Source organism: Cervus elaphus, chromosome 6, assembly GCF_910594005.1.
Source record: "Cervus elaphus chromosome 6, mCerEla1.1, whole genome shotgun sequence".
Classification (NCBI taxonomy): Eukaryota; Metazoa; Chordata; class Mammalia; order Artiodactyla; family Cervidae; genus Cervus; species Cervus elaphus.
In genome coordinates this window covers 1,547,836-1,570,609 of record NC_057820.1, presented here as the reverse complement: position 1 = coordinate 1,570,609, position 22,774 = coordinate 1,547,836, and the positions used below count along the sequence as shown (strand labels likewise).

General features: G+C 55.7%; 2 protein-coding genes across 9 annotated transcripts in view; both read right to left on the bottom strand.

Moving 5' to 3' along the window:
* The window catches only part of RNF4 (ring finger protein 4), a 32,833-nt gene extending 16,823 nt beyond the window's left edge, over positions 1-16,010 (bottom strand). Inside the window, exons 1-2 of one of the 3 annotated variants that reach the window (XM_043906003.1) lie at positions 15,900-16,010; positions 2,071-2,219 (exon numbers count right to left, since the gene is read on the bottom strand). In XM_043906003.1, the coding sequence (XP_043761938.1) occupies positions 2,071-2,079 (9 nt within the window). In that variant the 5' untranslated portion in view covers positions 2,080-2,219; positions 15,900-16,010. Of the gene's footprint in view, positions 1-2,070; positions 2,220-15,882 lie in introns of all 3 variants that reach the window. The other 2 variants (XM_043906004.1, XM_043906002.1) reach the window with 2 other exon arrangements.
* Positions 16,011-18,912: 2,902 nt separating this feature from the next.
* Positions 18,913-22,774, bottom strand: part of CFAP99 (cilia and flagella associated protein 99) — a 38,139-nt gene continuing 34,277 nt past the window's right edge. For all 6 annotated transcript variants that reach the window (XM_043905995.1, XM_043905997.1, XM_043905999.1 and 3 more), the window contains 5 exons: positions 22,036-22,177; positions 21,783-21,934; positions 20,771-20,976; positions 19,352-19,514; positions 18,913-19,160 (listed from right to left, as the gene is read on the bottom strand). In XM_043905995.1, the coding sequence (XP_043761930.1) occupies positions 19,053-19,160; positions 19,352-19,514; positions 20,771-20,976; positions 21,783-21,934; positions 22,036-22,177 (771 nt within the window). In that variant the 3' untranslated portion in view covers positions 18,913-19,052. The remainder of the gene's footprint in view (positions 19,161-19,351; positions 19,515-20,770; positions 20,977-21,782; positions 21,935-22,035; positions 22,178-22,774) is intronic.

Below are 22,774 nucleotides of genomic sequence, written 5' to 3'. Positions count from 1 at the left end.
CTGCCTTGTCCTGCTCCTCAGTGGTACTGGGCCCACTCTGTCCACAATGGGCGATATGGGCAGTCACTACCTACCAAGTCTAAACCTCCTCACCAGTACCAGCCTCACAGAGCTCTCCTACGGATGAGGCGCATGCAGAGTACGGAGCGCTGGCCGGAGATGCCATTACTACACTATCGTGCCTCACCAGGCATCCTAACCTTGGACACGCTGGCAGGACAGGCAAGCGTCCTCGGGATCCACATAAGACTGAGGAATACCCCTCACCCAGCCCAGTCCTCGCTGGCAACAGAGAAGCCGGCTTCTCTCCGTGTTCTAACCACCGCTCTCATCCGATGGCTGCCCGAGGAGCTGCCTCCCAGCCCCTGGGGGCCTGGAGGCCAGGGGCAGCAGCATGCTGAACTCCGCAGCAGGGAGCCGCTCCGTCCCTCAGGCCAGAGGTGAGGCTACCGCCTGGTGTTTCTAAGTTTCCCCAGCAGCTACCAGATTACCTAAGGCTCTACCCCACTCTCTTTGCAGTTGTCCTGATAGCGTCCTTCCTTGGAAAAGGACCAAGTCTTTCTCAGCAGACACTGCTGAATAGAACCCTTCAGTCCCCGCTGGGTGGCTTCTCCCAGGCAGGAAGCAGCAGTCATGGATCCTGGCCAGTCTGGGTGCGGAACCCTAAAAACCCTGTCCTGTCACCATAGCGACGTGTCCTGCTAACCCGCACCTCAACCCAAAAACAGTCCTCTCCTCTTTCAGCCTCTCCCTGCCTGGACTGCCGGCCCCTTCCCTCTTCACTGAACCAGCTCTCACACAGCTTTGAGGGACCTCCTCGACTGGCGGCTCCACCATGAGGACCTCCCCCGAGCCCTCCTGCTGACCATCTCGTGTCCCCGTCCTCCTCCCCCCTTCCCCACAAGAAGCCCCCTGTACTTCTACGCCTTTTCCTCTTCCACCCGCACGCCCTAGAGGCCAGGCTCAGACAGCCTAGAATCTGAGGACAGCTCTGTCCCCGCCCCGCCCATGATTCTCATCATGCTCTCCTGCCGTTTACCAGCAGAGCCCTCAGAGGGCCGCAGCCTGGGTTAAAACTGACCGCCTGATCACCACCACACCTCATTCGCACTGCCCCGAGGAGAGTCTAACCAGCTTCTTCACAGCCTCCCACAAGGGGCCACACTGCTGTCTTTTCAGAGTGTGGCCTCTGAGGGGAGGTGCCCAGGTTTAGGAGGCTTCCCTGCAGGTGAGGGACTGAGGTGGGCGGTCACCTGGCCTTTAAAGGGCAGGTCCAGGGGCCTGGAATACAGTGGGGACTGCAGTGGTCAGAAGGGATGGACCAAGGGGAAGGAGCTGGGCCAGAACAACATCTATAGGATTTCTACCACTCTTCACCCCGGGAACTGACTGGTCAGCCTTATCCTCCCCCCTGCCACCCCAACACTTATAGAACCTGGAGAGAGGATGAGTGTCACAGCTGGTCCCCCGGCTGGGAATGCTCTGTTTCAGAAAACAGCTGTTCTGAGTTTAGATCACATGCGCAGCATCGTTAGTAGGCAGTAAAGCGGGGAGGGGGACCGTCAAGCACTTTCTGGACTCAAGAGGCTCCCGGTGACATCTGGGTTACAGCAAACCAGAGCTACATCTGTCGTCTAAAACGGCAGTTACAGTGACCAACTCTGGCCACTGAGCCTGAGAGAACTCACCCAGGGCTATGACCACCGCCGACGCCGGCGTCAGATCAGGACCACACAGGGGAAAGAAACAGAAGGGAAAACGGAACACTGGGTTGCAAATAAACCAGAGCCCTAATATTTCCAGGATGCCGGCAGCTGCTCTGAACGCGTAAAATTTCAAACCCTTGGCCATCCTTCTCAGCCTTCTGTCTTTAGGGCATCAACCAAAACACTGGAAACTCTGACCAAAGGCAAGCAGGTTGCTGTAACTACTGAAAGGTCCTATACACACTCTTTCAGGAATGTGGGTTACTCAGAAGCACCTTTATGGTACTCTCATAATTTAGATACACAAGGAATGAAGTAGTTGTTTAGCCTTAAAAAATAGAATCCATGAACTTGTAAAACTCACCGTACTCATGGTGATCCTCGGTGCCAACCTACAGAGAAACACACACAGTCTAGACCAGGCCTGGCCTCAGCCACTCATGCCTGCTGGTTACTCATCTTCTGACTAGCACAGGGATCTGCACCCCAGCAGATTTCCAGAATCTTCAAGCCCTGGAAAATAAAGGTATCAAGTTGACAAATGCTGCACCCATATTATTGACGAGACAGTTCAGCTCAATCGTTTACTGGTCCTTTCTGTCAGCTGTGCACTTTGCTGAGCACTTTGCGCAATCACGTCCTAACCCACATCCTCCGTGGGAGATATACACCCTTGCAAAAGACAGGACCGCGTGACCCCACAGCCTGCAAGCAGGACCATGAGGTCACCCCTTGCCCTCCTGGCTGCTGAAACTCACACAGATGCTCCTCGGCCCACGGCCCCCTCCCTGCCTGTCTGGAGTCACCCCCATGAGGCTAAGACGGGCTCTGGCCTTGTCCAAGTTGTGCCCACCTCCCCCAGGCTGTGCCAGGAGACAAAATGCAAACGGCAGGGTGCCAGGCAGCTGCTGGTCACTGGGCGACCAGCTCTAGTTAGGCCGTTCCAGGCAGCCGAATGGTGATGACCTGTGACCCACTGGGGGAGCAGGCAGAAGGGACAAAGCCCAGGTCTCTGTTACGAAAGGAGAAATCCTGAACCCTTTGGCACAATCTGTGCGGACGCGGCTTGCCTCACTCAGGCTTAGGAAAGCAGCTATTGCCCTATGACTCTGACTGTGAAAGGCTGGGGACACTGAGCTCCGGCCTCTCATTCACAGCTTCCTTGGATGCAGTGACCCTGCCTCACTGCACACGCTCTGAGGCTCCTGCCAACTGGGAGGGTGGGTGACGCTGAAGCCCCCTCCCTTCTTGAATCCTCTCTGGAGTAATCAAGAGATCAATAAAGAAAAGGACCCCCCCCAGACACACACACACAAAGACAAGAAACCCCTGCAGAGTCCTGTGCTAGCTTCTGGGAAGCCGACGAAAACCAGAACTGTTCCATGTGACGGCACAATCCCAGGAAGGAAAGAGCCTCCGCCTCTCCCCACAACTGGGAACTGGGGCCTGCTGCAGGTGCCCATGATTCAGGGGAGGAGACAAGGGCCACCAACCCTGACCCACCCTGCGTGCCCAGCTGAGACTCTGCCACTGGCAACAGATGAGCAGAGAAGAACTAAGCAATTGTGGGTCGGGAAGCCAGGCAGGCTCCAGGAAGGGCAGAGAGCGCAGCAGGTGCGTTGGCTCCTGGAGAACGGGAGGCCCTTGGTTTGCTCAGGGCCCGCGGAAGGTGGGGACCAACCCTGCAGATCTGAGTTCAGGGAGGCAGTGGCGAAAGCAGTGAAGGAGCGGCCAAAACGTGCAGGCAGGAGTCAGGGTGCAGTCGGCGTCGACGGGCTCCTGGTGGGAGAGGACCCCGCACGGGGCAAGGCCTAGGGACCCGAGAGGCAGAGGGAGGCGGCGGCATGGGTCAGCCCGTCCGCGGTGACAGTGGTGTGCACAAGGACAGGCGTTCTCAAAGTGGAGCCTGTGTCAGGCTCACTCACCTGGAGGGTTTGTTAAACTAGATTCGGATTCAGTAGGTCTAGGATGGGGCTCACAAGTCCCGAGGCAAGGCTAGTGGGGCCACTGCAGGCCACGCCACGGGAAGGCCTGTCTAGGACACGGCCTGGGAGCTGGAGAGGACCAATCATACACGTGTGAGACATGGGAACTCTGTCAACCCCCTTCTTCTCATCCCCAGTGCTGCCGCCTCCTCCACACGGTCCCCCCAGCCTGGAACCCTTCTACCATACTGCCAACATATCTTGGAGACAGCAGCTGACCCCACAGCCTTTCCCGAGGTCCCCATCAAGTCCCAACCCCTAAGCATGGCCTGTGGAGGCCATCTGGCCTTTCAATTAGAGTATATCTCCACAGCCAGAAACCATGGACAGGGGTCACACTTCCAAACCCCTACTTGTGACCTTGGGCGAGACTCTGAACTTCTCTGTGCCTTATTTGTTGTTTAGTCACTCGGTTGTGTCCGACTCTGACACCCCAGGGACTGCAGCCTGCCAGGCTCCTATGTCCAATGGATTCTCCAGGCAAGAATACTGGAGAGCATTGTCATTTCCTTCTCCAGGGGATCTTCCCAGACCAGGGATCGAACCCATGTCTCCAGCATCGGTAGGTAAGTTCTTTACCGCTAAGCCATCAGGGAAGCCCAGGCCTTATTTGCTTGTCTCTAAAACAAGACAGCACCGACCTCAACGGTGTGTGAGGATTACAGGAGCTAATACAAAGAGCACTTGGACGGGTACCGCACACTTTCCAGGCTCACAGACCTGATCTGCCAGCACAGCCTTGCGGTCTCTCCGCCTGCACCACCCACTGCACAGCCCTAAGAGGCTGTGGATCACCGCACCCGACCAGCTCCAACACGGACCCACGGGCTGCACGTCTCCCCACATCATGCACTCATCAGCAGGGCTCCTGTCCTGGGAATGCAGCAGTGAATACATCCAGCCACCAGCTCCTGTCTGGGGTGGGTGCCAGCAGACAGCTCAGATGTCGCAATAACTGGGGCATACGAGCCCGGTGCAAGGGAAACCAAGAGGACCGGGAGAGGCCAGAGGTTCTCCAGGAGCAGCCCCACTGAGGGAGTGTCCAGCCAGCTGAGCCTTTCTCCAGCACCCGGCAGTCCGCATCCAGGCATGCCCCCGCCCGCATTATCCACTCAGACCCCAAGTAGTTTATTTTCCATCAGCGGGTAACTGCTTCACAATGCTGTGCTGGATTCCGCTGCACATCAGCACCAGCCGTAAGCACGCACATCGCCCTGCCCGAGCCTCCCCCGGCTCCGCGAGTGCCGCAGACAGTCTCTTCGCTGTCTCACTCTCTCCAAGGAGGCTCGCGACTGGCCTACGGCATGACCTCGCCTGACACCCTCAGGCCGGCCCAGGGGTGCCCTCACTCGCGACTGGCACAAGCGCCTCCCCAAGCAGAGATGAAGACAGTCCACCTGGTGAGCACGGGAGGCGGCGGCACCTCCACAGCCCCTGGGGACTCACAAGACCAGATCACATGTGGTTCTAGAGCCACCGGGCTTCCTGGATCCTAATCCAGAACTCATCGATCCCAGCAGTCTCTCTCAGAATTGAGAAGAATCTAATACAAATGTCACTGACAGTGACCTGTCTGCTGAGCACAAGGAAATAAATGCACAAACCTTGGTTGCTCCAAAGCCTCTTGCCTCCTCCTTGTTTTAAGTTTTAGGTTTTCAAACATGGTGGCTCCAGACGCATCCGGCCGCTGTGCCAGAGGGTTCCCCACTCCTCGGCGAGCGCACCCTCCCCGCTCTCTGCCACCCACCCACCTGCAGCCCCAGGCTGGGCTACACCCTCCCACGCCCCAACCCAACCCAACAGCTTGTTCCATACCGGGCTCTCCTTTAAGGGATAATAAAGGTCAGCGGTCAGAGAACATAAAAGGGTGGAAGGCCAGCCTCAGGGAAATCTGCCAAGGGGCTGGGTTTCACCAGAGTGTGGAGGTGGGGAGACCCGGGTTGGGGGAGGGTCGCCCCAGCAGGCCAGTTTGCGAACATGGAAGTGCAGTGTGTGGACAAAGAGACCAGGGGTTGTGGGAAATATGGCCCTCACCAACTACAAAGCGTTCTGGGTCATGCAGGTAATAGAAGCCACTAGAATAGTGAAACTAACAATAGCTCAAACTTAGAGGTCATTTCTGTGTGCAAGACACTAAAGCGCTCTCCACACACCATCTTGTATAATCTTCCTCTCACCCAACAAGGAGGCAGACACTATTATGGTGACCATTTCACACACAAGGGAGCTAAGAATGATCAGGGGTTAAGTAACTTGCCCACAGTCCACACCTAGTAAACACCAAGTCTGGATTTAAACCAGGGCAGTTTGACACCAGAACACCCAGTCTTAAAAACACAAATACAAGCCAGAATCAGAAGTATTAATTCTAGGAACAATATGGAACATGGGTGTTTTCCAGGTTTCTCAAACTTAGTGTCCAGGAACTCCTTCCAACATGCCAGCACTTCATCTCAGCAACATCCCCCCACCGTGGTTTCCAAGGCAAACTGTGCAGTTATTCAGCATGCCTCACCCGAAGAAGTGCCAGAGGTCAGAGCTCTGTCCACTTTGCACCTAGCTAATCCTTTGCCCAAAGGAGATGTTCTTGGTTACTGAAGCAGTGAGTGGCTCAGAAGTGCGAGAAGGTGGTTAATGTTGTCCCTGCCACTAAGAAAAGACTAGGAGTAGAGGGTGGCACTGGGAATGGTCAAGAAGGCCAGATGCCAGGACCCCCTAACGCTCTGACAGGAAGGTGAGGGAAGACCAGCCCTTGGAAGGTTATCTATCTGGCTATTCCATGGGAGTGACGCCACAGAACCGGGCTAGGGAAGGGATAAACAAGGCAGACAGCTTAGTTTTAGAAATGCTGCACGTGGGTATCCAAGGAGAAAGGTCCAAAGGCAGCTGAAAAACCCAGGAGAGAGAACTAGGGTGGAGGTAGAGGTTTTAGAATCTGTGTTAGAATTTGGGAAGTCAGGTAGGGAAAAAAAAAAACCTGAAAAGAGAATCACAAGGCAGAAAGACAGTCTGGAAAACTTGGCTATCAGTTAGACAAAAGCTGGCATTTCAAGGAGAAAGCAGCAGTAAACAGGCAGACCTAGAATGAGGCCAGTGAGCTGGCCACAGGGAGCTGCTCATGGATGACCAAGCAAGTGGAGGCCCAAGCTGTTACGGAGGGCCAAACTGGGCTGCCTGGAGGAAGCGACACTGAAGACGAGGCCCCAAGTGACGGAGCTATTCAACAAACACATCGGTGGGCAGGGCCATCCAAAGGGAAGAGAGGACCTGCCCGAGACGTGCAGCGTGCTGTGTGGGAGCCCTGAGGCCCACACGCCTCCCGGGACAGGGCAGGCAGGGGTTCATACAGACGGCACCACCTGTGCGAGGAGGCCTGTGAGAGCCTGGACGAGTCAGAACGCAGACCCGCACGGAGGCGTGGAGTAACCCAGGCAGAAGAAAGCTGTGTGGCTTGGAGATGGTGGCAAGTGTGGAGAGAAGTGAGACCACCCGACCGGATGGCAGCGGGGAGGTGCGAAGGTTAGTACCTTCAGCGTTCTCACAAGTTTAACGGTCTACTCAATCATGACGTTATTGCCAGAGGTTGATTTTTTCCCAGGAGGCTACTATGGACATGAAAGATGACCCCCCAACGCTAGTAGGGGTGACACACGATCATATGCATGTGATGCCTCTGTGCATTTGATTACATGCAAATGTCTACATGCATCACGGCTAGAAACTGTTGGGCAGTGTTGACTGCAGCTGAATCCTGTGGTCTTACTGTTCCAGGAGCCAGGAAAGGAGGGATCAGCAGAAAAGGGGCAGGGAAGGGGTGTGCCAGAAAACAAGGAAGCTGCAGGGCCCCAGGGAGCTGTCTGGGCTAGGCGCTCTGTCCAGCCAGGGCCCACGGCCGGCCCAAGGACCCTCAGCCACCAGGGCAGGTGAGACTGCTGCGATCTGGGCTCTACAGTGGCTACTTGTGTGTGTCCGACCGGGAGACGAGAGGCAGCCACCTCGGGTCACGTACTCCCTGTGTGTGGCAGTTACAGAGCGGATCTCTGTCAACTCACGAAGCTATTCTAAGACAGGAGCAGAGTGAGTCTGACTCAATGCCGGCATGGTAAAAGCAGAGAAGCCTCCACCTATAGTCTCATCAATGAGAGGCTGATTTATCAGCAACTGATTAGGCACCGAGGCCCTGGCTAGTACCAACTGTCTAGGTCACACGTTTTTAAAGTTTATTTAAATTTTGCAGCCAGCCTTGCAGCTGCTGAGATCTTAGTTCCCCATCAGGGATCAAAGCTGGGCACTCAGCAGTGAAAGCACGGAGTCCTAACCGCGGGAGAACTGGTAAGTCCTCACCAAAGCTTCTTAAATGAACACTGATGTCACCGTCACATCAACGACCAGGCCTCAGAACTTAATAAAAATTAAGAGCCTCCTGCTTATACAAAGGAGGGTGCACTTTATAGACAGCAATCATGAGACTGGCCAAATGATCCCGAGCCCTGCACACACACTTGACCTCCATGCCTCAGTTTTACCATCTTCCATGTGGGAAAAATAGCCCCTACCTCGCAGCTGTGATACTGAATCAAAGTGCCCAGTAGGTTCTAGCACCCTGGACGGAACCATCCCAGTTGAGTAATTCAACAATTCTGTGCATGGGGCTTACTCTGAGTCAGGCACTGCTTCAGGGATTGGATTTACAATGGTGAACAAAACAGACACTCACGGAGCATACATTCTAAGTGGAAAGACAATCAATAAATTAAGTAATAAATAGGTATCACATCAGAAAGGCCAGTAACCACAGCTCTTCTCACAAGTGTGAGTGCTACTAGATGAGAGCAAAGCAAACTTTCCACCCCAGAAGGAATTGGAACAAACATTTCTGCTCTCAGCAAGCTCAACTCACTTCCAGAAGAGACTTGGCAGGACATGGCTGACGACCCCTGCCCAGGCGGACAGGAAGCTGGAGAGCCAGCAGGGAGGCGTGGGGCAGCCCCCTCCCAGTGACCGATGCCTGAAGGAGGCCCAGCGGCCACCCACCCTGTCCCCTGGGGCTCCACAGGGACTGGACTCGGCAAAGACAGAGAGCAGCTGACTGTGCCTGGAGACACACAACTGGGTCTGAGACACATTTACTGCGTGACCCTGACCAAGCCAGTCAGTCTCAGAGAACTGAAAGGGGCACCAGGGGACTTCACACCTGCTCAGCGATTTGTCAGTTAAGGAAATTTTCCCCTTTTCTCCAAACAAAGGACCCAATGAGGATTGTTTTGCTTCTACTAGAGAAAAAGAACAACTCTTTGGGTAAAGAGATGTTCTACTTTTGTTTATAATCCGGCCTTGAGGTTCAAAGGCCCAGAATTAAGAATGAACTTCAGTTTTCTGAAAATGAGTTAAAAAAAGAAAAATAAAGTAAAAAGAGTATTATTCAGCCTTAAGAAAAAGAACCCTGAAGACATTATGCTTAGTTAGTGAAGACAGACACAAAAGGGTAAATACTGCATAATTCCTCTTACATGAAGTCCCAAGACATCAAATTCAGAGACAGAAAGTAGAATGGTAATTGCCAGAGGCTGGGGGACAAGGAGTTTTACTTTAATGAATACAGAGTTCCTGCCTGGGAGGATGCAAAAGGTTCTGGAGATAGATGGTGAGGGCGGCACAACAAGGTGGATTTACTTAATATCACTGAACACCTACAAGTGGTTCAGATGGTCTATTTTACATTATGCGTATTTTACCACAACACAAAAATTAAAAAATAAACTTCATCTTCCTTTTCTTTCCTGTATGCTTTTAAAAGGATTTAATCAGGTATTCAGAAATGCACTGCCGTGGGTACAGCTGAGAAACATTTGTAAGAAGGTTACCTGCGGGAGGACCCTCAGTCTCCTCCAAGCTCTGCTACCTCCAAAACATACCTATGACTCTAACATCACCAGAGTGCTGGCTCACCCTCTTCTCGATGAAGCTCTTCTCAGGAATTTCTCCACAGCTTCACATGCAGGGTTAAGACAAATCCCCCCCAAAACATTAGGCTGACCCTTTGTCAGTGAAAGCCCTGGAGCCTGGCGGGGAGGGGGCACCCCAATTCTCCAAAGCCATTATCTCCCAAGGTTGTATCGGTAATAGGTTTGGAAGGTTTTCACAAGTGGGAGGGATATCAATAGACACCAAGTTCAACCAATTAATTTTGGAAGTAAGAAGTTGCCTACTTGGTCCTGCGACCACTCCTTTGCAGGTTTCTCTGGGATATACAGAAGCACAGCTCAGTAGCTGCCCCACCCCTGACCCCCTAACTAACTTCTCATTTTCTTTCAGTCATCCTGGCCTGGGCTGGGGGGCGGGGGGGTGCAGCAGGGAGGGGGGGTGCAGCAGGCGGGGGGCGGAGGGGGGGAAGGGCTCGTGATATTAATACAAACAAAGGTATTGCAGGGGGTCAGGAGCAAGAGAAATATAATGAAGGAAACCTCAGGATCCATTTCCACCAGAGGCTGAAAACATACCAGAGGCCAAAAAGACAGACCCTAAAACTCCCAGGAAGGAGGCATGCTAGGCTTGTGCGGAGGGCACCAAAGCACAAAGCTAGGAATCTTTGCGGCTTCCGCAGAACCACGAACCTGAGGTGGGCTGAGGGGGTGCATGTGTGTGGACTAAGCCAGGAAGGCCAAGGTGCAGACTGTGGTGGTGGCCGGGGACGTCAGCAGCTCATAGATACGGTTCTCTGGCCTTCACCTACAGCCGGCAGCAGCCCAGTGGTGCCCTCCAGAGAGAACCCCCTATTTGCATATGAAGGGAAAGAAACCAGAAACAAAGGGAAGGTGTTCTGTCGTGTTTGACTCTGTGCAGCCCCATGGACTGTAGCCCGCCAGGCTCCCCGTCCACGGGATTTTCCAGCCAAGAGTACTGGAGTGGGTAGCCATTTCCTTTTCCAGGGGATCTTCCCGACCCAGGAATCGAACCGGGTCTCCCACATTGCAGGCAGACACTTTACCATCTGAGCCACCAGGGAAGCCCTAAGAGGGGAGCTGGTCTCAAATAGCTCTGCCCCCAGGGGTCCTCAGCCAAGGAATGGCCTTCTATTCAGGCAGATACACACGTGGGCTGGCTAAAGGGTGCATACATGCCATCACCAAGTGGCAAGCCAAACTCAATTCTTTATTTAAAGACATTCATTTTGGTGGTGGAATCCAGATTCTCTCCAACTCTCTTCCTCGGAACTAAAATAAAGTCAATGGTCCTTGGCTCCCAGGACAGCAAGCACCTATTAGAAAGGGAACATTGGGGATGTTCTAAAGACAAAGCAGCAAAGCAGGAGGAAGAACGTTCAGTGGGCCAGAGAAGTCAAAACTTTCAATGGGAGTTCAAAAACATCTGCCAGACTCCAAGGGACCCAAGGACATGACAAATGTCCCCAGAAGACCGCACCCACTGCCTTCATGTGTATAGCCAACCACTAAGCGGTCTGGCCTCACTTGCAGTGACAGACACAGGTCTTCCTAAAAATCACCATACAATATAAAAGGTGTATAGAGTTTTTGGGTAAAAGTGGAATTAGGGGTACAACACTCCAAAATTTGGACAATTTCACACACATACCCACACATACCTAACAAAAGTGGCAGTATAGTTAGACAAATTAAATGGTTAAGAAATGCCCATATACCATAATAACCGTGACACTTTACCAAGTCTGTGGCTTGTGAGTTATTGGGAAACAGGGTGTTGTAACATCAGATGTGCAGGGGGTGTGGCTCAAACACACAGTGAATTGATACAGCTGATAGGTGTCTGAGGCGTACATGGTCTCTGTGGCTTGGTTCAGCTGAGTTCAACTTTCTTTGTGAAATTATGCACACTAAACTCAACAGCCCCATTATATTCAACCTGTTCTGTAAAATATCAATCCTGCTGGAATTAATCCTTGCTTCCAAACAACTGGTAAGAGCAGAATTAAGTAAAATCAACTATATTTGAATACACTGATTTAAAACAAACCAACAGAGAACTGACTGCCTCACTTCGGGTACTGTGGATGCCAGTCCCAGCACTGTAATCTGATATACCCTGTTACCTCGCCTGCGAGGGTCTCCTACCCCATCCCACTTTGGAGAACTGCTCATTCTTCTAGGTCGACCTCAAAGAAACGTTACGTACATTTCTGTCACTCCTCATCCTGTTGTTTCTGTCGCATGCACTCCATCTGCTAAACATAACTCTATGTCAAAACCCATCAGGGTATGCCCTCTTCTTTGAGCAGCATTTGGCACAAACATGGTAGCTAAATGATTTTTTTCCCCATTGAAATTAAATTACCAACCTCATGAGACACTTGAAAGAGATGAAAGAGATGGCAGATTCTTCAAGACGGCAGAGTGTTCTGAGGTGGGAAAAAAGATGGGGAAATGGAGCCTTATTACACTGCAAATAAAAATGCAGTCACCATCAGGAAACAAAGGGACATTTAAAACCAGAAGACCATCATGGTCTCTATCTGAAGCATTTTCAACTTGAAAAAAAGGGGCCACAACCTTATGTTTTTAATTATTAGTTAAGAATTGAAAAATATCAAGAAGGTGTTCAGAAAAGCAGCAAACTTTATATTGGTCTGCTATAGCAAGCAGCAGAATTCAGCAACGGTTTGGTTAAAATGAGAAGTGAGGTGCAGCAGACAGGAAAATCCCCAGGTCGTGAGACCACTTTCTTGGGGGAAGGGGTCATTCAGGAACAGAAACTAGACTCAAGAGTACAATGCAATTACTCAAAGTTAAGTTTCTCGAGAATATTTATAATTAGACCCTTTCTGGGTAAACCTTCCTTGAAAAAGAAATGTAACAATAAACACTAACAAAGTCCAGCAAAAGGAACAAAGACATTGGGGTCTGAGGTTCAGATGCTAGGTCTGCTTACTAACTGTATGAACTTGGGTAAGTGACTGCCTCTCCCGTGCTTCAGGACACATAAGATAGAGCTAACCCAAGCTACCGGGCTGGGTGGATTTTTTAGCAGTAGAGACTCCTAAACAGTAGACAGGATTATTACATCACAAACCTAGAGTAACCCTTAGAGACATCTGAGTCACACTCCTACTACTAGAAATTATGATTCCAAGGACTTCACTGAGGTCCAGTGGCTAAGTTTCCGAGCTCCCAATGCAGGGGGCCTGGATTTGATCCTTGATCAGGAAACTGGGTCCCACATGCCCCGACTACAAGAGTTCACATGCAGCAGTGAAGACTAAAGACCCCCTCGGCCACAACCAAGACTTGGTGCAGTCACATAAATAAACACCAAAAAGAAAAGATTATAATTCCCAAACAAAATGGCATTAACAGGTAATAACGCCATTCAGGAGCTATCCTTTCATTTTAAATTTGTGAATGTCAAGAAAATCTACAGAGCAAGCCAATCTACTCAGCGATCCGGAGGCACACTCTGCTGTTAAGGTACCCTACTGGGCACGTCAGGAAACCATGTGGTTTCTGGAGTACAGGAAAGCCTGATGGTCACTTCTCTTTTGCACAAGCAGGCTACTGATAATACTCATTCTGAAACGTTCCCAAGCCTTTCCTTCTCTTCACAAAGAGGTATTCAATAAACCTGCCAAGACTTACTTATGCCTGGGGGGAAAAAAACAACCCTTCCAAAGAAAATTCCCCATCCCTGTGGAGCGGCACCCTCCATCTTAACCCCACGTTTACTCACACTTGACCTGTAACCCTGGGGTGAGGCGCAATCTGTGCTCTGGGCCTTCCTCCTTAGAGAGGAAACCTCAAAATGCCTTGCTATAAAATTCCCAAAGTTCTTCTAAGAAACAAGCTACTTAGGAAAGATATGTCAGAAGAGCACATGTGATTCATATCTCACTCAACAACAGCCAACCTTACGATATTCTACAGGAGCCACCTTATCCCTCAAAAACCCCTAATTTGGGGATAGTGAAAAGTGTACATAAATCATTCCAAAATAAGACATGGGTTAACATATACACAGGAACACATACAAACCAACCAACTTGTGCATATATTTTCATCAAGCAGCACCCCAAGTCTTTCCCAGAAATTGGCAAGGGTATAAACTCCCAGACACGGACTTTGCTAAAAGCTTTTAAGTAAAAAGTCAGTAAAGAACTTCCATGAGTGGCATCACCAAGTTCAGTGACTGGTCCCTGTGTGTGTGCACGCTCAGTAGTGTCTGACTCTTTGCAACTCCATGGGCTATGGCCCACCAGGTTCCTCCATCCATGGAATTTTCCAGGCAAGAATACTGGAGTGGGATGCCATTTCCTTCTCCAGGGCATCTTCCCGACCTAAGAATCAAACGCAAATGTCTTGCATCTCTTGCTGATTCTTGACCACTTGCACCACCTGGGAACACCCCTAGTCACTACCCTGGCCCAAGCTACCCTTCTCTCTCTTCCTAACTAGTCCTTAAGCAACTAGTTTTGTCCCCTTTCTAACCATCCTTCTCATAGAACAGTGGTTTTTCTAAAACGCAAATCTAACCCTGTTAAGTTCCCTCCTTAGAACTCAGCTTAGTGATTTCCCACTTGGCCTTAAGATAAATCCTGAATTCCTCATTGTGGAGGTGCACCACAGACCTTCTGTATTCTAGTTCCTGCTACCTCTCCAGCCCCATCTGATGTTTCAACCTTGGGGAATACCCCTCATTCTCTCCACTCTGGCTCCTCAACTCCACCAGGGCCTGTACCACGCCTATTTTCGTCCAAGCAAAGCTTGGCACACAGAAGACCTCAAAATGTGGTCACTTAAAATATTAATGTATGAATTCTTAAAAGGGGGGAAGCCCCTTCTTTTTATGTGCAAAGCATAATTATGCATATAGCTCATAAAGAGAGCCTACAGTAGGAAGGCAGCATTAACATTCTGCAGCGAACAATTGTTTGGTGAGAACAATTAGGAAAACAATGTGTAAAAAAGGCTGGGGATGGAGGGGAGTCATGAATGTGAAAGGTTTACAAACACTGCACTGAAGCAAGATCTGAGTCCAAGTTGGAAGCTCAAGTTCAGGCCATACAGATCGTATCACTATTTGAATGCTCTCAAACTCACAGGGGAAACCACCCCAACCCCTCAAAAAACAAACCACCAGAAAAACAAAGCCAAAAGATTCCCTTCAACTTTTCTATCTTTCATAACCAGTCGGCCCCCAAGCTCCCGGTCACTAAGTTCAAAGGTCTAGTTCTGCAGGCAGGGAACCGAGGCTGTGACCTTGGACAGACCGCTTCAGTCTTCCCGGCCACTAAGGCAGCCTAAGCTGGAGCACAGAGTGAAGGACCACATAGCTGGAGACCCCAGGTCTGGTTCCAAGAAAAGTGGCACAGAAGCAGGAAGGTATGACCGTGACAGTCGACGGGCACGGGCTGGAGTTACACAAAAGCCAACACCCCAAGAAAACGCCTACCAAGGCTCTGAACTCTTCCCTTTTCCCTCGACGGGTCAAGACGTGGAAAGCGGCCTGCGCCCAGTCCTGGGCTTCAGGCACCTGTCTCCAGGCGCCCGCCGCGGGCTCAGCCGCAGGCCTGGGCGGCCACGCGTCCGGCCAGCGCGCGGAGCCTAAGACCCGCTGAGCTCTGCCCGCCGCCCCCCTCCTCCCCACCCCCCCCCCACCCCCCCCGCCTCGAGCGTGCCAGCCCCGGCCCAGCCTGGAGGCGGCTCCGCCCGGCGGCCCGGCCGACTCGCCAGCCCGCGGCGGCGGCGGCGCGAGCACACAAAGGCGGCGGCCTCGGCAGGGACGAAACCTTCGCCCAGCCTCCCGCACGCCCGCGCCGGCCCGCGAGCGGCGCCCCCACCGGCCTTCCCGGTGACCTTGGACGCGCCCCTCCCCGCCCCGCCGCCTCAGTTTCCCCGGCGAAGTTAAGACCGGGGCGCCCAGTCTGCGGCCTGCCCGGGGCGGCCGACACCCGCGGCTAGGCCTCCCCACTTCCGCGCCCGCTCCGGGTTCCTGCGACCCCCGCGCGGGGCCCTGGGAGAGGTTTTCGGCCGTGGGTCGGGGCCCGAGCGGGGTCGGCCGCGCCCCGGCGGCTCCTCGGGACGCGGCGCCGAGGCCTCCTCAGGCCGCGCGAGGCCACAAAAACCCCCCGAACCCGCTCGGCACTGGCTTGCCGCCCGCTCCCCCCGCGAAGCCGAGCCCTGCCTGGCGCCGGGGTGGCTCAGCGGGCGCTGCGGTCGACGCACTCGAGCGAGGGAAGCACCTCCGCGAGCCGCTTCAGAGAAGACCTCTAGCAGACGACGCCGCCGCCGCCGCCTCAGCACCGACCCACTTCCTCTCCGGGGGCCTCGGCCCCGCCCCCGCGCCTCCCTACTGGCCACCGCCGTCCCTAACTCCCGCGGTCCGCCCGTGGAGGGGGCTCTATTTTCAACCCTATTGGATAAGAAAACCATCTATCACCACTTTGAAACGCGCCTTGCTTCCGGCCCCGCCCACGCCCGCGAACTCAAAAAAAAAAAAAAAGCTCCTACCTTCCCGCGAGAGGAGCGGCCGGCGCCTCTCGGCGCGCAAGGCCTCCCGGGAGTCGTGGTCCGGGCTGGAACACGCCCCTCTCTCGGCCTAGGTTCCCGGTGATCTGCGTCGCCTCCAGTCTGGCTTCCTGGCCGCGCCAGGCCCTGGACTCGCGCGCGACTGGTCCCCGCGATCCCGGGCCTTTACCGGGCTGCTGGCAGAGATGGGAGGGAGGGAGGGAAGCACAGACTGGCCCATCTGTGGGAAGCCGGGGGAGGCACTCTACCGGGCCGTCTGGGAGGGCTCCCCGGAGGGAGCTAGCTGAGCATCCAATGGACTAGAATGGAGGAGAGCAGTTCCAGGAAAAGGGGGCCTGGGTGGGCAAAGACCCACCCAGAGAGCATGACCAGAGAGCTGAAGGCTACCCAGTATGCCAGGGTGCAGGGGTTGGGAGCAACGGGGGTCGCGGGAGGCAAGAGGCAGACCTTGGAGGACCCGGCTGTCAGGCTGAGAGTCTTGATTATTCTGAAGGCTGTAGGTGTCAGGAAAGGGCTGAAGACGGAGAACTCCCGCCGGCTTCCGGCCCAGCCAGGTCCTGGGAAAGCGGGAGACTGGAGGTCTCCTGGAGTCAGAGAGTGTGGACCCTGGATCGCTCCTGCCTAAGTTTGAATCCCAGCTCCAGGGTTCAGGCAGGTCTCAAGGTTCCCTGGCCTGTTGTATGGAGAAGACAGCGGTGCCTATCTCAGGGGGTCCTAAGACCCAACTCTGAGCAAAGGTGCGCGCCAGCCCTGGTGGGGCTGCATGTCAGAATGGGGATTAGAGAGCCTGGTGGTGGCTTCCTCGAGTTTAGCTCCCAGAACTGGGCATGGGCATGGGTTTGGCAACCAGGAAAGAGCCCAGCTTGTCTCTCTTGTTCTGAGAATACCAGATCATCCCAATAGGACCATGCCACCCGGGACAGGCCCACACTGTGGCCAGGTGAAGAACTAGAGGGACCTCCAAGGCCACCTGAGGTCCAGGCTGTCACCTGGCACACGGCCACTCCTGCTGGACCCTATGAGCCAAAGCAAGTCATCTCAGATTCAAGGACGGGGGAAGATGAAACTCTGCCTCCTGATGGGAAGTTACAAGGCAAGGAACATGTTGCTATCTGTTTACCCCACAAGACAGGCCCTCAGGCCATAAACTCAGGAGATGGCCCAAGAGCTGCCCTCCAGGTTCCATGGGGTCTATATGAACAGAAGCCCCAGGTTCTCTCAAGGTGCTCTGAGCAGCCGCCGAGTCCAGGAGGGCAGGTGGGTACCCTGTGGACTACCAACCAGCATCACTGCCAATAGCACCCTGAGTTTGCTGGGCCACCACTTCTGCCCCTGCTCCAGAGGCCAGTCGGACAGGTGAGGGGAAATTCTCTCCCTTTGTCACAGGGCCTGCTTTGGGCCCCCATGCAGACCTTCCCCCACTGCAGGAACTTGTTCAGCAGAGCATGTTCAATCCAATGAGGCTACAGCTCAAGGCTTGGAGGACAGAGAGGTTTCCCTCCTAAGAGAGCTGCCAGGGAGAGATGGCCCTTCCTCCAGACGCTGTGAGATTGGAACTGCTACCAGCTTGGAGTCAGAGCTCTTGGATCAGGCATGTCCTGAAGTCCACCCTACCTTTGAATTACCAGTTAAGGAAGGTGACAATCCCCCTTTTGGAGCCATCTGACTCCTGAGGGACTCTCTTGGGACAGGTCATCATTAGTGTATTCCCTCAGTATCAAGTGAAATGGGTTTGAATGACTCAACAAAGGATGTAAGAAATGCCATTTTTTTTAAAGAATGAAATTTAATCTGCTCCCAGCTCTAATTTGACAGGGAGGTGGGAAATTCCTCTTTTTACCAGCCTCGGTTGCGGGGCAGTCCTGAGGTTCTGACACAGTTGAGAATGTTGGGGGAGAACTCTGGTCTTTAGTCTGTTCCTGTCACTGTTGGATGTCCACCCTTCTGGTCTGGATGTGCCCTGGGGTCCTGCCTCCCTGCTCTGAGGTGCCCTCTTCTCCGCAGGCCCAAGGAGGCTGTGAGTATGGGGTCCCTCTCCTGGACATCCATCCCCTGGCCTTGTGCAGCCCCTGCCCTACTGCCTTGCACCCCACCGGCTTGCCCATCCTCTCCCAGGACCCGCAGCACACTGCGCAGTCTTCACTCAGCCAGCTGGTCCTCAGCCACAGCACCTGCAGCCCAGGCCCGGGTCTGAGGACCAGGGTAATCAATATGTTCCTGTCCAGGCCCTGGGCCAGCGCGCCTGCCCAGTGGCTCCAACCTCATTCCTTCCGTGAGGCTGGGGAAGGCAGGGCCTTACTCTAAAGGCCTCCAGGCCTAGCTTTGGGTCCCAGGGCTCCCGGCAGTTCACTTCACCTCTCAGAGCACTGGCGGTCTCAACAGCAGAAGGGGCATGGGGGACAGTCCCCCCACCCCCCTGAGGTTTAGGAGATCAGGCGCAAGAAGGGCCAGCTGGCAGTGACTCGGTATCCTGGCCACCTCTGTTTGCGCCCACACAACCACACACTCAGTCTTGGGGGTTCCCGGATTAGGCCACCTAAGTCCGGGCGGAGAACGGAGATTCCAGGCTTCCACGGGCACTGCGGGCTCCGGGAACTCGGGCGCGGGCGTGGGGAAGGGCAAGGATCTGGACCAGGGTGGCCATGTTTAGCACATTAGATACAAGACGCCCCAATAAAACTGAATTCCAGCGGATACTTTCTTAGCATGTTTGTCCCACGCAATAACTGGGCGTCCCGCCTTTTATTTGGCACCCCTGCGCTGGGCGAGCAGAGGCGGGCGGAGCGGGGCAGGCGGCACGGCCCCGCGGTCTTCATTCGGGCTGGGGTCCCGGGATCCTGGGTGAGGGCGAGGGGAGGCTGCACGGCTCAGGCGGCCCCCAGGCGGCGCGCGGGCCCGCATCCGGGCTGCTGCGCCCGCAGCCAGCGCTCGCGGCTCCGCTCCAGCTCCAGCCTGCGCTGCGCCTCCAGCTGCGCCTGCGGGCGGGCGGGCGGTGGAGGTCGGCGCGCGGCGCTCCCCGGCAACCGACGCGGCTCCCCGGCAACCGACGCGGCTCCCCGGCAACCGACGCGGCTTTCCGGCGCGCCCCCCGACCCCGCACCTCGCGTACTGCGCCGCCGTCCCCGACCCCCTCGCGGAGCGCCCTCGCGGCCGCCCCTGGGCTCACCCGCTGCTTGGGGCGCACGGCCCGCGGCGCCGGCACGTGCCCCGAGGCCGCCCGCGCGCGCCGCTCGGCCGCCTTCTCCTGGATCCGGCGCTGCAGCTCGAGCACACGCTCGTCCTGGGAGGGCGCTCCGGCGGCCGCCCAGCGCGCCTTCTTCTCCTCCCACCTGGGCGGGCGGAGGGGCCGGCTTAGCAGGGCCCCGCCGCGGTGGACCAGAGGGGTTTAGGTGCCAGGGGAGAGCCCCCCCACACATCCCCGGGGAGCCACTCCGGGAGGGTTCTCCCCGGCGCCTCTTGTCTTTTTGCTCCTTGTACTTCACAGTTGAAAGAGTATTCCACAGGTTTGCTTATGCACGTTTTCGGGGATGAGAAAAGCCACCGCCCTTTCATCTTACCCTGCCTTCCCCGCTCTTGCCTAAAGATTACCGCTGCTAATATTCCGCTGTCTGTGCACATCTTTCCATACCAGGCCCCACGGACCCGAAAAGTCACCACAGTGTTCCCAAAACAAAAAAGGTGTGTCTGTGTCCATGTGCTTTCCATTGAAAGAGATGTTTGCCAACCAGATGCTACGTGTGACCTGCCCCCCCCCCACCCCACCTCAGGTCCTAGTTTAAAAAGAAAAAAGTTACAGTACTCGATCTTTTCAAGCTATAGTGAACAGTTTTGGGATCCTTGGAGAGAGATGACCAGGGACAGGGTATTTAGATGGTGCTGGGAGTCTCTGCTCGTTTCTAGCTGTGTCATTGTGCTGTGGTTATGTAGGGCTGTGTTTTTTCTCAGAAGATGCACACCAGAGCATTTGTGAGTGAAATGTCCAAAACCTGCATGGGCTTCCCTGGTAGCTCAGCTGGTAAAGAATCCGCCTGCAGTGCAGGAGACCCCAGTTTGATTCTTGGGCTGGGAAGATTCCCCTGGAGAAGGGATAGGCTACCCACTCCATTATTCATGGGCTTCCCTGGTGGCTCAGATAGTAAAGAATCCGCCCGCAATGCGGGAGACCTGGGTTCCATCCCTGGGTTGGGAAGATCCCCTGGAGAAGGGAAAGGCTACCCATTCCAGTATTCTTGCCTGGAGAATCCCCATGGACAGAGAAGCCTACAGTCCAGTGACAAAGAGTCGGACACTGCTGAGTGACTAAGCACACACTTCCCAACTTCTGCACAAACCCATTAAGTAGCTGGCTTGCTATCAATAGATGAAGCGCAGGGCTAAAGGGTGTGGCCCGGCTTATCTGAGCATCACCGCAGGCTTTTTTCCTACCCTTTTTGAAGGCTGAGACTTGTCTAAGAAAACAGTTGGGTGAGGGGAAAGATTGCAAGGGAACTGACTGGAGGGTGGTGGGTTGCTGTGAGGAAAACCCCCAGGGGGAAGGGGGAAAGGCAGGCTCCCTGCTCCCAGCCCCGGGGTCACCGGCACCCACCTCAGGGCTGCAGACCGCCCCATGGCGGCACGGCACAGCGCCACCCTCTCCAGCGTGTCCCGCAGCTCCCGGCTCTTGGCGCGCTGGCCCTGGATGATCTGGTCTCGCCGCTCCTCCTCCTGGCGACGCCGGGTCTCCTTGAGCAGGGCCAGCCGCTCACGCAACTCCACAACCGACATCTCCCCCTCCAGGCCGTGGCCAGGGATCTGCAGGAGGACTGGGGTTGGGGGAGGCCCCAGGCCGGGAGCCAGGCCCAACCCTTCCCGGCTGGCCCTGGCCCCTGGCTTTCCCCCTGCACCGGCTCCATCGTCCTTTCTGAAGGCCACAGGCCTGGCCCCGTGCCCAGGTGGCTGCCCGTCCACTCGGCAGTGCCTGTGTGGCAATGTGCACCGTCAGGCTTCTCCTGCCTGGGCCCGCTCCGCAGCCCTTGACCTGCGCCTGGACAGCTCAGCTAGGGGCCTGGCGGGGCCCTCCGCGCTGGCAGGGCCCCGGTGGAACTCAGCCCTGTCTCCCCAGCCGGGACCTGGGGGCCCAAGCAGAGAGCCCGTCGGACTCTGCACAGCCAGGGACCAGGCCTAAACCCCACACCGGGTCCATCCCCGCGTGCCAGCCTGGCCTCTCGCGGGGTTTCCCACATGGGCCTCCGGGGGCTGCTGCCCGTCTCAGCCCCCTGCCCGTCCAGCACCCGTGCTGTCCCTCCAGCGCACCTGCCACATAGGCCTAGTGAGTCCCGGGGGGGCTCCCTCAATGCGCAAGTCTGTGAAGCTGCCCGCCAGCCCCCCGGGTGCCAGAGGCCTCCCCGGACTGGGTCCTCCGGCACAGCGGGCAGGGGGAAGTTGGGCGTGAGTGGCCGGGTGGACCCCAGCTGGGGTCCAGACTGCCTTCGGCCTTGGTGGGAATCGTGGGTGCACCTTCCGCAGGACGCCAGGCCCAGGAAGATGCGAGGCAGCCTCCCCCACCCCTGCCCCCGGAGGTCGCTGGACGGGCGTGGGCCCCAGGGCGGCGGCCTCACCTGGGTCAGGTCCACCAGCTTGCCCCTGCGCGTGGGCTGAGACTCCAGGGCTCGCAGCTGGGAGACAAGGTCGCAGCGCCGCTTCTGCTCCTCCTTGGCCGCCTCCGCGCTGCGCTGCAGCAGCTCCCGGTTCTCCTCCGTCACCTCCTGAGCTGGGGGCCGAGCGGGGCGCTGAGGGGCTCGGAGAGCAGCTGGCCGGCCCCGGGGGTGGGGGTAGCTCCTGGGAGGGCACGGCGCCCCCCCCACCCCCTACCTATCCGCCGACGGCTTTTCCGGAGCTCCGTCTGTGCCACCTTGACGTTCTTCTGTGTCTCTATCACCTGCTCCACCAGCTCCTTCATGGACTTTTCCTCCTGGAGGCGCCTCTCTGCGCACCGCTGCATCAGCTCGGCTGTCTGGACACAACCAGCCACCGTCAGAGCAGCCCGCTCTGGCCCCTGAGCCACCGAGGTCGGCCCTGAATCACCCAGGAACCTGGGTTTAAGCTCGCCAGCGTCCTGGGGGTCGGGCCTGCAGGGAATTCCCACCTCGCGCCCTCCTGGCCTCCCCTATGGGGGTGAGCCCAGAACCAGGCCCCCACAGCCCCAGATCCGACAGGGCCGCTGAGGAGGGCAGCCTACAGAGCCCGGGGGAAACTGGGTCAGGGCCCCAAGTCTGCCCTGAAGCCCACCCTCTGCTCACTCCAGGTCACAGAGGAGGACCCTCCTCGCTTTGCAGCCACGTGGGGCCAGCTGTCCAGATTCTGCCCACGACTGTGCACAGACCAGGCTCCAGGGGAGCCCCGGGCACGTCCTGATGGTCCTCCCACACTCCTGTTTCTCCTGGAGCCTCCGATATGCACAGCCCTGAGCCGCAGGGCGCGCTCCCGCCACTGTGAACCACGTCACGGGCCCTGCGGCCCAGCTCCTCTCTTCTGCTCTGCGTCAGGGGTTCCGGCCTCACCCACGTGTTCACTGGGATTACAGCTGGCTTACTCTCATGGCTGTTTCAGG